This window comes from Plasmodium berghei (assembly GCF_900002375.2).
Source record: "Plasmodium berghei ANKA genome assembly, chromosome: 6".
Lineage (NCBI taxonomy): Eukaryota > Apicomplexa > Aconoidasida > Haemosporida > Plasmodiidae > Plasmodium > Plasmodium berghei.
The window spans coordinates 865,595-882,249 of NC_036164.2; the positions used below are offsets into that span (position 1 = coordinate 865,595).

A 16,655-nucleotide genomic window follows, 5' to 3' on the forward strand; every position below is an offset into this window, starting at 1 on the left:
TTCATTTATTATTCATTTATTTATTTATTCATTCATTTATTCATTCATTCATTTATTTATTTATTCATTCATTCATTCATTCATTTATTGTTTTTTTATTATTCCGTAATGTATTTTTTTTAATTAAAATAGTATAGTAAAAAAAAATATATACATATCTTATTTAATACAAAGATTCTTAAAACTATATAAAAATAATGTTAAAACACTGTTATGCCCATAACTAAACACAACATTTTATGTATTGGGGATGTAAAGATAAGCAAATTATTCTTGAATAATGAGAAAATAAACAAATATAAAAAAACTACAAAATGGTATATTTTATTATTACTAGTACAGGTGTGTATTTTATATTTGAATTTCATTCTAAAAATATATAATACGAATAAATATATTTCATAAAAAAAAAAATAAATAAAATAATATAGTGAAACATATTCAAGTTTGAATAACGCACACATTATATTAGTCTCACAATTTATATACATATGCATGTATATCTATAAACTTAAATATATTTGAAATAGCTAACCATCGATTTTTTTTATGCTAATCTCCATAATATAAACTTAATTTCAAGCATTCGTTAATATATATAGTGACATAAGCAGTAATGATGTAACTTCAAAAATGGAAAAAAATATAAAAAAAAGAAAAATTTATACAAAATCATTTGTTATGAACATAAAATGGGATAAATAAATCATAAAATATAATTATAAAAATACAAAATGCTAACAAAAAGCGATAAGATAAATATTAACAATTAATACATAAGAACAAACTCAACGAAATGGCTTCCAATTATATTTATGCTAAATTTGCCATGAATTTTAAGTTAATTCGTTTATTCTTTATAAAAAAATATATTATATAATAATAAAAAAATAATTAGATATATAACGTACATATGCACAAAATATACAATTCATATATTATAAAAAGGGGCGAGGAAAAACATAAAATTTGCTTCATACATTTTTTATAAAATATATACTATTATTAAAAAATTATAATATTCTTAAAAGAAAAGAAATATACAAATAAGTGTTTTCTACCATAAATTATTATGTGTTAATGATGAGATTTTTAATTGATTTTTACGCATTCACTTTTTATATTAATTATTTGTTAACTCATATTTGTTCGTTTATTTTGTTTATTTGTATTTATTAATTTATCATTATATTTTGCCTTTTAAAACTTACATCTTCATTTCTCCTTAGTTGTTTTATATTTTCATAAAACAACTGATGTTACATGTATTATTGCTGAATCATATCAGCATGCTATTTATTACAAATATAGTAACCTGCTTTTTATAGTATTACAGGAATCGTGGAGAAAAAATATATATCAATATAAATTAAAAAAATTGCTCATTTGAAGTTTAAAATTTCAGTGAAATATGTTTTTTATGAAACATAGAAAATTATGATTATAACTAACATTACATATGTACATATATTTGTTAAATACACATATTAATATATAGTAAACAACGACAATAAAATTATGTACATGCCATGCAAAAAAAACTGTACATAATTTTATAAAAAGGCTAGCATATAAACCAAAAAAATTATAACGACGAATATAACCATTTCTCACAAAAATTTATACATCATTCATATTTACATTTAATGTAAAAAAATGTTTGATAGGATACGTAAAATATTTATTCTTCAAATTATTTATATAATATGCATATACATAATTATTCGCATTTTATGTGCACATATTAGATAAATTTTGACATGTACATATAAATTAGTTGTATGTACAGCTAATATTATTTTTGCTCACACTTCATTGAAGTGTTTCCTTTTAAAGTGTGTTGTTTTTTATTCAATATTCACAAATTGGAAAATGTATATTATTGGCTAGACAAACATAAAAAATAAAAGAATTTATTTAGTTTTTTGTAAAAAGCTTATGTGATATTTCTGTTTTTGTTCCCTATTCCCTTTTGGTGCATATATTTCCAATCATCCCATTCGCGATCATTTTTATCTTTCTCTAGTTCTTCTTCCCTACACTTTTTATAATAATCATCATCTTCATTATCATCATCGCTATCGCTTAGTTCACTATTTCCTATGTTTTTATTTTTTATTTTTTTATTTTTATTTTTATTTTCTGAATTGTTAATACCTTTTAATGCATATTGTGATTCGATTTGTGCACATTCTTCTAACGAAATTGTTGGTAAATTATGAAAAGGTTTAAAAACTAATTCTTTGTAGTAGTTACGAATTTGTGTAATATCTGAAATTTGCATATTTTTTTTAATTTTAAAAATCACTGGTTTTTTAGTGTTATTAGCGGGTTTATTATCATTAGACAATGAAGGGAAATTATGACCATGTTCATAATTTTTTTTTTCATAATTTTTTTTACTAATTTCTTTATTTCTCATTTCAAGAACAAGCATTTCTGTATCCATTAAATCTATTGTATTTAAGGTTTGAATTAATTTATATTTAATTATGGATAAATACATTTCTCTATATTCTTCATCGTCATGATTGTCATGATAAAAATTATCATTATCATTATGGAAAGTGAAATTTATATTTTCACGTTTTTTTAAATTCGTTTTAGCTAGTTCATTATATATTTGTTGATATTTTTTTTCATCTTTAACTCTTTTAATTTTTATATTTCTTCTATTTATTGCATTATGTGTACCATTACTACTTTTATAGGAATCTCGATCACAATTTTTATTATCATCATTATCATCATATAAATATTCATTTATTTGTACTATATTATATATATTAACAATAGTAATAAATTCATTAAAATATAATTTAGCATCTTTAAGTCTATCAAATCGTATATCTATATTAATTGTTTCATAACATAAGGTACCTAATATATGAGGTATTAATAAAAATTTCAAATAGTTTGTGTGAATATCATCGACATCTTCATTTTTTGAAAAAATATCACTACTGCTTATATATTTTCCAATTAATTTAAATGCATATATTAAATGATCAATAAGTTCATCCTTATTCTTAACATTTTTTTCAGTTGGTATTAATCCATTTTCATAGTTTTTTATTAGTTCAATCAATTCTTTTTTTTTAAAAACGGATTTATATTCGTGAAAATGCTTGCTATGATTAATTATATATTCATCAAATAGAATATACAATTCATCAAACAGTGTGCTCACAACATTCATCTCCATTGTTTGTAATCCCTTGACATATATAATGTATATATTTATTTTTCGTTTATTTATGTATCTCTATATTTTTTTAAATATTTCTTACTCAAAAGTACGAATAAAAAGATATACATAAATATGTATTATATAGAGAGTAATAAATGTATAAATTATTTTGTGAATTTTCAAAATTTTCTAAGTAGAACGTGACTAGCTTTTAGATTGTATATATAATAACACTTCATTAATTATACGAATTTCCAAATGTGTGTTGGAGTAGCCTGTGGTATGGCTAACTACACGTTTTATTTTTTATTTATTTGGGATTTGTAATTAAGGTATGAAGTTACATATATTTCGTATTTATTATATATATATATATTTTTTTTTTTTATGCATGTATAATTAGTATTGCTTCGTATGCACTTTTTAATGAAAACGTTCTTTTTCTCTCCTAATTTTTTTAAAAACCTTAATAATACTTTATTTTTTGAATTTTGATATCGATCTTATATAGATTTAATTTTTTAACAATTTTTCTTTATCAAAATTATATGCGCACATATGCAATGTCATAAGGTTTATATAAAAATTGTGGTTTTTATTTACATATTCGAAATAATAAAAATATAAAATATTTTTTGCGAGTAAAATAGTATAGACAAGTAGGGTTTAAACAAAATTAATAAATAAATTTAAAAAAAATGCACATTTAAATCGATAGAAAAATAACATAAAAATTTGGTAGAATGAACATATTTAAAAAAATAATGCAAACAAGATATATGGCACATATTTGTATAAATAAAAAATCCTAATTTAGAAAAATTTTAATTTATTTGGTGGGAAATGAAGATATACAATTTTTATGTTAAAAAGTGAAATAACAAAAAAAAGTATACTAAGAATATATGATTATGAAAAAGCATATTATTTATTGTAATAAATATTTGGGGGCGGACAAAAGTTTTGTATTAGGTTTTCGATTTTACAGTAATAACACATATGATGAAAAGGAAGTAAATTTTTTTGATAATTTAAATGATAAATGGTGGGGTGGAAAAGAATATGAAAATAAATGTAATGTTAAAAATGTCCATAACATTTTAAACAAAATATTAGGAAAAAATATATATAGTTTACACGATTATAATAAGCATAGATTTGATTTTATTTTAAAAAATTATGAATTTTTATTTTATGAAAAAATAAAAAAAGAAAAGCCACAAATAGATATCAACATTTTGGATGTTGGATGTGGTGGCGGTATTTTATGTGAGTATATTCAAAATAATATTTTTTATTTTTTATTGAAAAATATAAATAATCCCAAATTAAAAAAAATAAATGTAAACATAGAAGGTATTGATGTGTCAAGTAAATTGATTGAATTATCAAAAAGACGATTATATGAAAGAAAAGAAAAAAATAATATTTGTTATAATTTGAAAAATGAAATGAATATAAAAAAAAATGATCAAACTGATGTATCTACAGAGACAAATCAAGAAAGTGAACAAAATATTTATATAATCAATAAGACTATTGTAAATATAAATTTAAAATATAAAAATTGTGATATATCTGATTTAGTATATTCAAATAATTTGGAGAAAAAAAAATACGATATTATTACTTCATCCGAAGTGCTTGAACATATACCTAATAATAAAAAAGATCATTTCATAAATTGTATAAGTAAAATATGCAATCCAATGTCACTTGTTGTTTTTACAACAATAAATAAAAACACTATCTCTTATTTATATTCAATTGTTTTAGCAGAATATATCACAAAAATGATACCGAAAGTATAAACACATAATACCTGACTAATGCATATATATATGTTATACTTCTTTACATATACACACATCATATATATCATGCATATTTGTGTTTTCAATTTTTATTTTTAGGGAACTCATAATTATGATTACTTTATTGAAGAAAACGAACTAAACAATATGTGCAAACAATTTGAGCTTTATAATTTAAACACAGAATATGTTATATATATTCCAATAATAAGGAATTATTTTAAAACAAACAAACTGAAATTGTTATATATGACATCATTTGTTTATAAAAATAATGAAGAATAAGAAAATGTTGTTAATTACCATTCAAGCACCCATACATTCATATATACATAAATATTGCTTAGGCGATGTTGTAATATAATTACGTATTCATTATTTGTGAAACGTAATATTTTTTTTGTATTTCTGCATATGAACAGTATGAAAAATGTACGAATAGATTTAACTATTATATTAGTGTTATTTTTTTTGTATATATGGTAAATTAATAATTTACTGAACAGCTATGAAAAGGAAAGATAAACAATTTGATATAAATTTTTTAAAAAAAATTTAGTAATATTGTAATAGACAATAATAATAAATGGCGAAAATTATTTCCTTTATTGGAAATTACAACATCTCTATACTATCCAAAATAAAATATTAAAATTTAATAACAATTATATAAAAAAATGTATATATAATAATATATTTATATTGATATAAATTTTACAATTTTTCTTAAAAATATTCAAGTTCTTTTTTTTGTTTTAAAAAAAACACCTAAAATTTTAATTATATTTCATTCATTACATTTTTGAGTTACGTATTTTTTATATCCATCTAGCTTTTTTTTTTTTTTTTTTTTTCAAATATTTTTTTTTATTTTACTAAAATAAATTTTATGTATATTTCCGAAATATGAAGAATAGTATAATTGTTAAATGAATGAATAAAATATTGGAAAACATAAAAAAAGGAATTTGATATATTTATGTAAATGCATGTATGTATGTATGTATGGAATATTGAGAGAATGAAGTTTGTATTTTTGTGAAAAAAATAATATAAAACTGATTATGATATACCACAAAAATAAATAAAATACAGAAGTGGAAAATGTGGCCAATTGCAATTTTATTATTTGGTGGGGGGGTTTTATTAGCAAAGAAAGGAATGAATTATATGAAAAATCAGAAAGTTGGATTAAACAAGAATTTTTTTTTTCCATCAAGTTTAAACAAAAATTTAAGTAATGTATTTTTAAAACCTGATATGAAAGGATTTGAAAGAACAATGTCAAGATCTGAAGCATACAAAATATTAAATATCAATCCAACAACAAATAGAGATAGAATCAGAGAAGTTCACAAACAACTGATGTTAAAAAATCACCCTGACAATGGAGGTATCATAAATAATAGTAAAATGTGAATGTAGTTTATTCACATACTGTTTTTTCTTCATTTTTGCTTTTTCTTTTTTTTCCATTTTTATACGCAGGTTCCACATACATAGCGGCAAAGGTAAATGAGGCAAAGGACATTTTGTTGAAATAGTAAAACAATATCGAATATTATATTATTTTTTTTTAAAATGAAAGATAAGTAAAATTGGGAACAAATACTCGAAATAGGAATAATAACAATAATAAACGAACGCCAGAGGAAAATCATTTAATAGTTTTGTCTGAAAAGTTGTTATGCTAATTACTATAGTTATATTTTATAGCATATATTTTTATGATTATATATTTTTCTCCAAATATTGGAGAAGTGCCCACATAATGCATGTATTATTCGAATAAGAATATAAGTATGACAATTAAAAAAATATATATTTATATTGAATATTCTTAGAAAATTTATATTACTTTTCGAAATGTGTGCAAAAGTAATTTAGCTTTTGCCGCGATTTCTCACATTTTTTCTATTTTTTTCTCATTTTTTCTATTTTTTTTTTCACTTTTTTTCGTACAATACGCGAGATTTCGTTGCGGAAAATGCACGAATATACGAACTTTGGAAAAAATTCATAATTTAAAAAAAAAATTTAAGGAAAATGCAATATATTTTTCTTATAAAAATTATAGTATTAACGAATCGATGTAGTATATAATAATATGCTCTCATTAATATGTCTTATCCTGTATATATGTTCTTAGTATTCATTTGCTGATAAACTAAAAGAATTATGTTTTGATATAAATGGATATTAATTTATATTTTATTATTTTGAAATGCAAAAGTTATACTCAAAGAATTTGAGTGTAGAAGAGCTTGCTGGGCTTATAAAAAATGAACAAATAAAATGTGAACATTTAAAAAAAGAAAATGAAAAAATTAAAGAACAAAATTTTAAAATTAAAGAAAAATTATTAAGTTATGTTGAATGTGACTTCACATGTGAAAATAATCAAAATTATAATTTAGAAAAATATAATATAATATTGGAATCAATCATAGACTATATAAATAAATTAAAAGCAGTCGATAAATACATGAAAAATGATATATATGATTTATTTGAGGAATTTTTTTATTGCATAAAGGAAGTAATCCTTAAACAAAACAATTTATGGTATTTTACATAATTATACTAACTATTGTAAATATATGCATGTGTATATTATTTTACAAAATAGTACCAAAGTGTAAATGGATTAGACAGCTGTTTAAGTTTTAAAAAATTGCCATTTTCCACCTTTTTTTTCATCTTTTTTGTTCATTTTTTTATTTTTCATGGTGAGAAGCCACCTGGTGAAAAATGACATGTTATATTTCAATGTTCCAGAAAAGAGTGAATTGTTTCGAAAAAATTTATTAACATTGAGGAAAATAAATGAACATAATAGTATATTGAGGGCTCGTATTTTTCTTTTCAACAAATTTAAGGAAAAAAATGAAAACTTAATCCACGCGAATTTTGAGCAATTAGAGTTAAAATATAAAAACTTAAAAGGAAAGGAAAGTATTTTAGAAAGCAAAATTGAAAACCTCAACAACAAAATAAAGAAATCAATAGAGGTAACTGAAAGTGAAAACATAAAAAAAATGAAGATTTATAACAATTTTAATAAAACAAACATACATGTATATATATAGACACATACATTTGAAATATATTCGTGTTTTAAATCATCGCATTGATTATTCTCTATTTTTTTTGTTTCTTTAAAAATATAAATATGTATAGGCATGTTTGACTACATTTGTATTAATAGGATATTCTTAATTCATTTGAATTCTTTTTATTAGAAAAAGCTGCATTATGACGAAAAAAAAAACTATTTAAAAAAATTATTGGAGGATAAAATACTAATGCTTGAAGAATCATACAACGAAATAAAAAAAAAAAAAAAACTTATAAATAATTTAAAAGTAAAAAAAGAAGAGTCAGTTAAAAAGTTTAATCTAGCTGAAACTGGAAACGTAGCAAAAGGTGTCATCGAAGAGTATCACTATAAAAGGGAACATTTAAAAAAGTTGAACGAAATGGTAAGATGAAAAAACTACTAGTGTATGATTTGTTTCGATTTTTAGCTAGCTTAATTTGGAGGGAATAAAAAAAAAATATATATATATATTATGAACGTTCATGTCTTTTGATATGTTATTTTTTTTTTTTTCACAATTACTATTATTACCATATTTTTTATTCCAACTTTTAGCTAGAAGAAGTGAAGCGTAAATATGAGTGCTTAAACAAAGGTTAATAAAAAAGGTAAATATTTGTTTTAAAAATTTCAAAAATGTTTTAGTTTGCGCATTATTAAAAAAGAATAAAAAGACGAAGAAAAAGAATAAAATAATATGAACAGGAATAAATATTTACTACTTTCATACAAACGAATTGTGTATGTGCATATGTATACTAATATATATCTCCATGTTCATATTTATTTCTACATAATGTGAATGTATGCAGTTTTGTGAATTCAAACAAAATATAATATGAACTAAAAAAGAAAAATAATTAAATAATGAAAATGTGTAAAAAAAGAAAAAAAAAATGGATTAAGCAAACCGTTGTCACAAATAATTATGTTCATGCGCCAAACACGAAGCAAGTCTTGTTATTTGCAAACAGGGAATGTTCAAATGTTGCCATGTATGTATATATATATGTATGCCAAAACAATTATTGCGTGCATTTTTTTGGCTTTTAAAAATTAAAATGTTTTTGGAACCAGGGGTGCTTTTTGAGGTCGCTAAAGCAATGCCTTCTCTTTGAGCATAGCTAAAAAAAATGAAAAAAAAATAAAAAAGTTAAAAAAATAATGTAAGATAAGGAAAATGTGTGCATAGGAGTGCATCGAATTTGGATACGAATGTATAACATTAGGTTGCGTAAATGAAAAGGTCAAAAAATATATGCTTTTTTGTATGACTTGTTCATGCATATTACTTCATAACAAAAATTTTTTAATTCAAAGGAAACAAAATGCGGGAAAAAGAAATTTGTATTGTGTATCTGTTCGTACATTCCCTCCTGAAAAATGTGTAAAAATAAAAATGAAGTAAAGAAAACACTAAACAAAACAATGATAGAAAAACAATATTGTTTTATATAAGCAAATACAGTGATAAAAATTTCAGATCAAATTATTCATTCATTTTTCATACAATTTTGTTGGAATAGTAAGTATTATATTTTGTGCACATTTCGTAGATTAGGGTTGCCAGGCAAAAAAAGTCAAATTCATAATCGTTTTCATCTGAAATAGAAAAATAAAAAAAATTATAGGCATAAAAAATTGGAAACAAACATAGAGATGCAGAGAGTTAGATATATATACATTGACTTACTTGCATCTATATTAGAAAAATCAAAATTAAAGACTTTTATTATTCCGTGCTTATATATGTCAAAATATTTATTAATATTTTTATTTTTCTCATTCAAAATTTGCACTAATTCTTCCTTGGTATTTTTTTGAAGTAATATTATGTTAGAAAACAATCCTAAGGGATAAGTTAAAATGAATAAAAATGAAAAAAATAAAATAAAGGAAAAGTTAACTAAAACAACAGAATAATATTTGAAAACAATTTGATTGATCATTTATATAGTGTGGATAATATTTTTCTTTTTTTATACCATGAAATATGACAAAATTTGTGTGCATATATTCCAACAAATCTATAAGTTGATATGCATATGAAGCAATAATATTTTCTTCAATCGGAGCAGTATATGATTTTAAAATATTCCCGCGTATATTTTCAAAAAATAGATATAGTTTATTTTTGTCAGCTGCTTTACCTTTATATGGCAAAATATTTATATGTCTAAGCCTTTTATGAAATAATATATTATTAGCAACTGTATCATTGCCATTTTGACTATTAAGATATATTGAATCAACAACATTTACAATAAATGACGAGTTTTGATCTTTTAATTTGCATCTATATAAAGTAGATAGCCCAAAAAAACACAAATGATTATTTTCTATAACTATATTATTTGTATCTATATTTATATTATCATTATAATTTATTGTATTAACTTGTAAAGAATTAGAATCATGATTCTCATCAAAATAGTTGTTATTATTATTAGATATATTTTTATCATAATTATTTATATTTGTATATTGGTTATCATTTTTTTCTGAATAATCACTTAATTTTTCTAACAAAAGTGATATATTATTTCCAAGAGGTGTATCTTTATTTTTATTGTAATTCCATGGCTTATTTGCTATAGAATTATTGTTTTCATATTTACTATAAGATAAATAATTTTTTTTTTCTTTCCCTAAACTATATTGATTATTCGCTTTATCCATAAGATTATTATTTGCATTGAACAATCTATTGTTATTATTATTATTGTTATATTCATTTTTAATATTGCTGTTCAGAAAATTATTTCCTAATTTTTGATTATAATTTATGTAGCTTGTTTGATCAAAATTTGTATCCGTTTTTAGTATATCTTTATGATAATCATAATTAGTATTATATTTATAAGAGGATATAAAATTATTATCTTTTGTTTCATATTTTTTGTATAAATAATTATTTTTTTGTTGATTTATATTATATTTATCTTTGTTCATAATATATGACTTGTTCAGAACATTGTCTGAATCATTTTGGCCAATTTCTTTATCATGAATAAAATCTTTATTTTGGTCATCTTTTGTAAAAATATAATTATTATCAAAAATATTATTTGTTTCTATGTTTGTTTTTATTTTATTTTTGATTGAATCATCTGTGTTTATATTTGTTTTTGTATTTTCAAAATTATAATTATTAAAAAGTGGTTTATTTGATATATTATTAAAGGTGCTTAAATTTGTGTTCATTTCTTCTGACTTGTTCATACCCAAAATGTTTCGTTGTCCAAATCGTGTGTTCATATTATCATTAATTAAAGTTTGTTCATTATTATTTCCATAAAGTTCATTATTTAGGGGATTATTTTTTGTAAAATTTTTAAAAGGCAATGGTGGCAATTGTTTATTTAAATTCAAATTGTATGTATTGTTTCCTTTAGTGTGAATATTTTTTTTGTTTACATTATGAAAAAGATTAATATTATTTATTCCTAAATTTAAAGGATCATCACTTGTAAAATTTTTGCTAAAAATATTTTCCTCTTGTAAATTTGAATCTAATCTCGAATCTAAACAAGAGGGTAATGTTTTTATAGAACCCGTATCATATATTCCATTTTTGTTATTATCTGTGTCATTTGTAAATTTTTTAATAATATTATTAAAAATATTTGTATTTTTTTTTTCAGAAAAAATATTATTTTTATCATTATCATCATAATAATTTGTTCTTTGAAAAGAAGTAGGGTCTGCATTGATACTTGAAGATTTATGATTAAATAAATTATGATCATTTCTGTGAAACATAGATTGATCTATTTTGTTAATTTTATTAGAAAATGTATTATAGATAGCACCTGGTAAACTTTGAGGTTGATTATATTGTCTATTTCGTGTAATAATATCACTATATTGATGATTCATATTTGTAGTATTAATTGTGTTTTCATTTTGTTGATTATGGGTAGAAAAGTTGTACATATTATTTTCTGTTCCTAAAGAGGGATTATTCGACATAAAGTTTTGAGTATCATTTTTTTTTTTAATAAATATAGATCCTAATTTGTCGTCTTTATTATGTGGAATACTTGAAATGCTACTAGCAGTACTTGCAATATTACAATCATAATTATTATTTGTTGCTTTATAATTATGATTATCCAAAAGACCATACTTTTTTCTTAAATTTGTATAAAACAAATCATTATTTTTTATTTTATTATTATAATTTTCTTTTTTTACAATATTACTATCTTCAAAATTTGTTATAATATTCGAATTTAAATTATTTTTTTGTTCATAAGAATTTAAAGACAAAGTCGTTTCATTTGTTCCGTAATTACGATTGTTTACCATCAAATTGGAATAGTGTGGGTTATTATTAAGAGTTATAGATGAATTCTTTTCCAAGTTTGAAATGATTTTTCCAGGCATAGATCTCGGGTTTACAGGAATATTAATAGGAAACGTTGTCATATCATTTTTGTTATATATTTTATTTCTAAAATTATTGTTAATATAATTTTGATGATTATTCGGCTTATATAGATCGTAATTATCAAAGGGTTTATTGTGCATCTCAGATGGGTTAGTATTAAATTTAAAATTTTCTTTTACATCATTATATTTACTATCATACTTGTTTTCATATATATTATTTTGGAGATTTATTTTTGTGCCCACTCGAGAAAATTCAGTATTTCGTAGCTCAGAATTTTTGAAAAGATTGTTGAATTCGTTATAAGTGTTTCCATCATTGTAATTTAATTTGTCAATAAAATCATCATTTTTATTTGTACCATTATAAAGTGATGATATATTATCTTTAGGATATGTTCCTTCTACTAATCGTGTTGTATCTGAAATGCTATCGCTCAAATAGTTGTATGGTTTATTTTCATATCCATTTTTAGAATATTGAGTAAGATTAGAATATTTATTACCACATAAATTACTTGATGTGTCAAATGGAACATCCTGCATGTTCATATGTTTTAAATTATTATAATAATCAACAAAGGAATGACTTCTTTTTCCTTTTGGATTATCACGATGGTATTTTTGATCATCTTCTTTGGAATTTTTTAAATCTCTATCTTCAGTATTAGAAAAATTGTACTTATCATTTAATTCAATATTTTCTTTATAATGAAAATAGTTATCATTTCTAAAATTATTTTTATTAAATACATTTGGTGTTTCATTAAGTTTTTCAAATGAATTTAAATCATCACAAAGATTCGTATTATGATTTCCTTCAAAATTTGAGTTTTCTTTGTTTATATATTTTGTCTTTTTATCTAATATTCCAGTATTCGAAGTATATTCACTGATCATATTTGCGTATATATTATCTTTAGAATAACTATCGTGTATGTCATCATTTAAACTCGAGTTATATTTTTTTGTTGGGCTTTGAATTATAATATTTTTTAATAAATTTATTTTTTTTTCCATTTTTATTTCATTTTCATCATTTTCTTTGTTTCTGAAGGATAGTATGTTTGGATAGAGCAAATGATTTTTGTTTGTCATTCCATTTTGATTTTTTGAATAAAATGAGGAACGTTGTTCAGAATAATTTTCATTATTGTATGGATTCATAACTTTTGAATTATTCTGATTATCGTAAAGATACTTATGTTTATCGTCATTGTTTGCCCCAACTTTATCAAAAGGACAATTATCATTGTTAAAGCTGTTAAAATTTTTTTCTGATTGTTTTTCATTATTTCTTATGTAATCACTATATGGTCTATTTGAGTTTAAACAATTGTAATTTGAATTTATAGGTTCTTTATTTACGTTCAAATTTTCATCTAACATGCTATTAACATTGTCAGCATTGGCTCCTGATATTATGTTATAATTGTAATTTTTTAATTTGTTGTCATAATAAAAATTGGCATCATTATTTTTATAGGTATTATAAATAAATTGAAAATTATTTTGATTATCACCACTTCCCAAATCTTGGTTAGATAAAGGGAATGCCCTAACATTCAAGTTGGAACTATTAGCTCGACGATCATTCATATAATTATTATCATTATAATTCATACCATATTTATCACTATTTTTATATTTAGCTCCGTTAATGTTTGTTTCATATTCTCTATTAAATTTTGTATAGTTATATGATGTATCTTTTGTATTATCATTTTTATAACTACGAAAATTATTTGTATTATTTTGCTGATTGTAATGATATGGATTATTATTGGATAACCCATCGGTATGTTTTCCATTGGTTACATTATTGATATTGCTATTATAATTATCTTCTTCTTCATCTAGAATTTTAATGTTATTTAAATTAAAGTTTTTTCTTTTAAACTCATTTGCATTATTATATGTCAAATTGCTGTATATATTATTATATGCATCATTATTAATATTATATAGTTCTTTTTTTTCGGATTTGCTGCCTTTCTGCCCCATACTTATTAACGCACATGTTTTTTTATTAATGTTAGAATATGTTTTATTTTTGTGCATGTATTGATCATATCCATGCGCGATGGGTTCGTTAAAATCGTTCACCTCGTCGTTACAAAAGGTGTTGTATATATCACAATTATATCGATTATTTTGAAAATAATTTTGATTTTTATTAAAATGTGTATTATATATATGATTGTTTAAACCACTGAAATTGTTGTTCATATGCAAATTCATATTTTCTTTTTTATGAATATACATTTTTTTTTCATTCTTCCACTATGGATAATGTAGCGTTGTCCTATATAATTATTTTTTTTTAAAGCATTAACTTTTTGGAATTATCATAGCTTACTATCAAATCGATGTGTTATCTTATTTATTTAACACTTGCTCATTCTTATAAAAAAAAATATAAATTATTGAAAAATATTATGGCACAAACAATTTTAATAGATCAAAGGCAAATAAGATAACCATATGACGTATTTTAACTATCTAGAACATAAATTTTCAAAGAATTTAAAAAATGTATAAATTATGAAAAAAAATTTTGAATATTCTTGAAAAAATAAAGAAATCAAAAATAGAAGTATAGACAATAATTCACCAGCATTTTGCAAGTAGCCAATTGACTGCAATTAGTTGTTATTCCAGTGCTATATTACAATATTTTTTAAAATAATGAAATAGCACCGTGTTTTTTTTATGTGTGTTAATATCATAAGCACTGGAGCTCAATTTTGTTCATCTTATTAATTTGTGAGTTTGTTTTATCTTCTTTTTGTTATCTTCTTTTTTTAATTAAATTTCAAAATTTAAAAACTATGAAAATCTGAAAGACAACTTAAATGCAATTTTCATTCATTCGTACTGATCTCGTATATTTGCATGCCATTATTTTTTAAATAAATTATGCGGCTTTGGAAAAATTATATAAAAGTATGTGCACATATATGTATTCCTTGCGAACCTTTGCATACAAATATAGGATTGTACATATGCAATGTTCAAAATATTTAGGGACAAATTAAAAAAAAATATATATAATATTTATGAGTCAAATATATGTAGATATGAAAATGTGCAAATAGGAAATATATAATGAATATATATATAAAGCTAATCACGGGATAAAAAAAATAAATATTGCGAATTAGCAAATGCTACCAAAATAAACATATATTTCAAACACATATACTGAAAAGAAAAAAGAAATATTAAAATATTTATACAAAAAATATAATATGCATATTTACGGTGTTTATTTGTGTATGTGCGAAATACACATATAAACAGGAAACTGGCATATTTTTATTGCATAAGCATGGCATGCTCGTTAAATGAAACACATAAATGTATATATTATGCATGAGGATATATATGTATGCATGTATATAATTAACAGAAAATTTTCCCTTTTAATATATACAAGAAACATATCATAAAAAATATATGCATATTAATATATAATATAAAAAAAATATGAAAATACGAAAAAAAAAAAAACACTAAGCGCCTTATTGTCAGTGATACAAATAATCAAAAATAATGATAAAAATGATAAATAAAAATAAAACACTTTATTATACATATAATTATTTTTATATACGAAAATGGAAAATAATAAATTAAACATAAACTAATATGAAATATGCCTTAATCAATTTTTCGGTCACCTTAAAAATATTGGAAAAAAAATATTGTGTGTGCAATATTTAGGGATGCAAAAAAATAATAAAAGGAAAATAATAAAATTAAATAAAATAAAAAGCATAAAAAAAGAGAAATATATATATATAATAAATAAAATACAAAAGAAATCACAAATAAGGAAAATAAGAATTAAAGCAAACTAAATAAATAATATAAATTTACACTTGGCTTTATTAACTATATGCATGTGTATATGATAGACAAAGGAAATACTTAAGTTCCCTAAAAATTTGTTTGCGTAAAATTTTTTAATTATGATAAGAATAAAATATGAATATAGGGTATAATAAATAATACTATTATATAGTCATGTTTGTATATTTTAAAAGGTTAATTATGATTTTTTTTTTTTTTGAACAAGTTAACACAAACAATTATACGATTGTGTGTTAATGTAGCTTATAAAAACATATAGCAAAAATTTTAACATTAAAGATTG

The 16,655-nt window shown here is 21.7% G+C and overlaps 5 protein-coding genes across 5 annotated transcripts; 3 read left to right on the forward strand and 2 right to left on the reverse strand.

The window, feature by feature from the left end:
* Positions 1 to 1,936: 1,936 nt before the first annotated feature.
* PBANKA_0621700 (type 2A phosphatase-associated protein 42, putative) lies at positions 1,937 to 3,205 on the reverse strand (the record flags this gene model as incomplete). The annotated part of the gene is made up of 1 exon (XM_034563863.1): positions 1,937 to 3,205. One exon carries the CDS (start codon positions 3,203 to 3,205, stop codon positions 1,937 to 1,939), a length of 1,269 nt encoding a protein of 422 aa, XP_034420717.1.
* An 896-nt stretch (positions 3,206 to 4,101) lies between these two features.
* PBANKA_0621800 (ubiquinone biosynthesis O-methyltransferase, putative) lies at positions 4,102 to 5,289 on the forward strand (the record flags this gene model as incomplete). Its single annotated transcript, XM_034563865.1, has 2 exons — positions 4,102 to 4,995; positions 5,104 to 5,289. 2 exons carry the CDS (start codon positions 4,102 to 4,104, stop codon positions 5,287 to 5,289), a joined length of 1,080 nt encoding a protein of 359 aa, XP_034420718.1.
* Positions 5,290 to 6,108: 819 nt separating this feature from the next.
* On the forward strand, positions 6,109 to 6,548 carry PBANKA_0621900 (mitochondrial import inner membrane translocase subunit TIM14, putative; the record flags this gene model as incomplete). The annotated part of the gene is made up of 2 exons (XM_034563866.1): positions 6,109 to 6,397; positions 6,493 to 6,548. 2 exons carry the CDS (start codon positions 6,109 to 6,111, stop codon positions 6,546 to 6,548), a joined length of 345 nt encoding a protein of 114 aa, XP_034420719.1.
* Positions 6,549 to 7,228: 680 nt separating this feature from the next.
* PBANKA_0622000 (conserved Plasmodium protein, unknown function) lies at positions 7,229 to 8,704 on the forward strand (the record flags this gene model as incomplete). The annotated part of the gene is made up of 4 exons (XM_034563867.1): positions 7,229 to 7,569; positions 7,742 to 8,015; positions 8,247 to 8,486; positions 8,660 to 8,704. 4 exons carry the CDS (start codon positions 7,229 to 7,231, stop codon positions 8,702 to 8,704), a joined length of 900 nt encoding a protein of 299 aa, XP_034420720.1.
* Positions 8,705 to 9,153: 449 nt separating this feature from the next.
* Positions 9,154 to 14,761, reverse strand: PBANKA_0622100 (protein kinase, putative; the record flags this gene model as incomplete). The annotated part of the gene is made up of 5 exons (XM_034563868.1): positions 9,154 to 9,228; positions 9,397 to 9,480; positions 9,615 to 9,706; positions 9,798 to 9,953; positions 10,090 to 14,761. 5 exons carry the CDS (start codon positions 14,759 to 14,761, stop codon positions 9,154 to 9,156), a joined length of 5,079 nt encoding a protein of 1,692 aa, XP_034420721.1.
* Between the last annotated feature and the right edge of the window lie 1,894 nt (positions 14,762 to 16,655).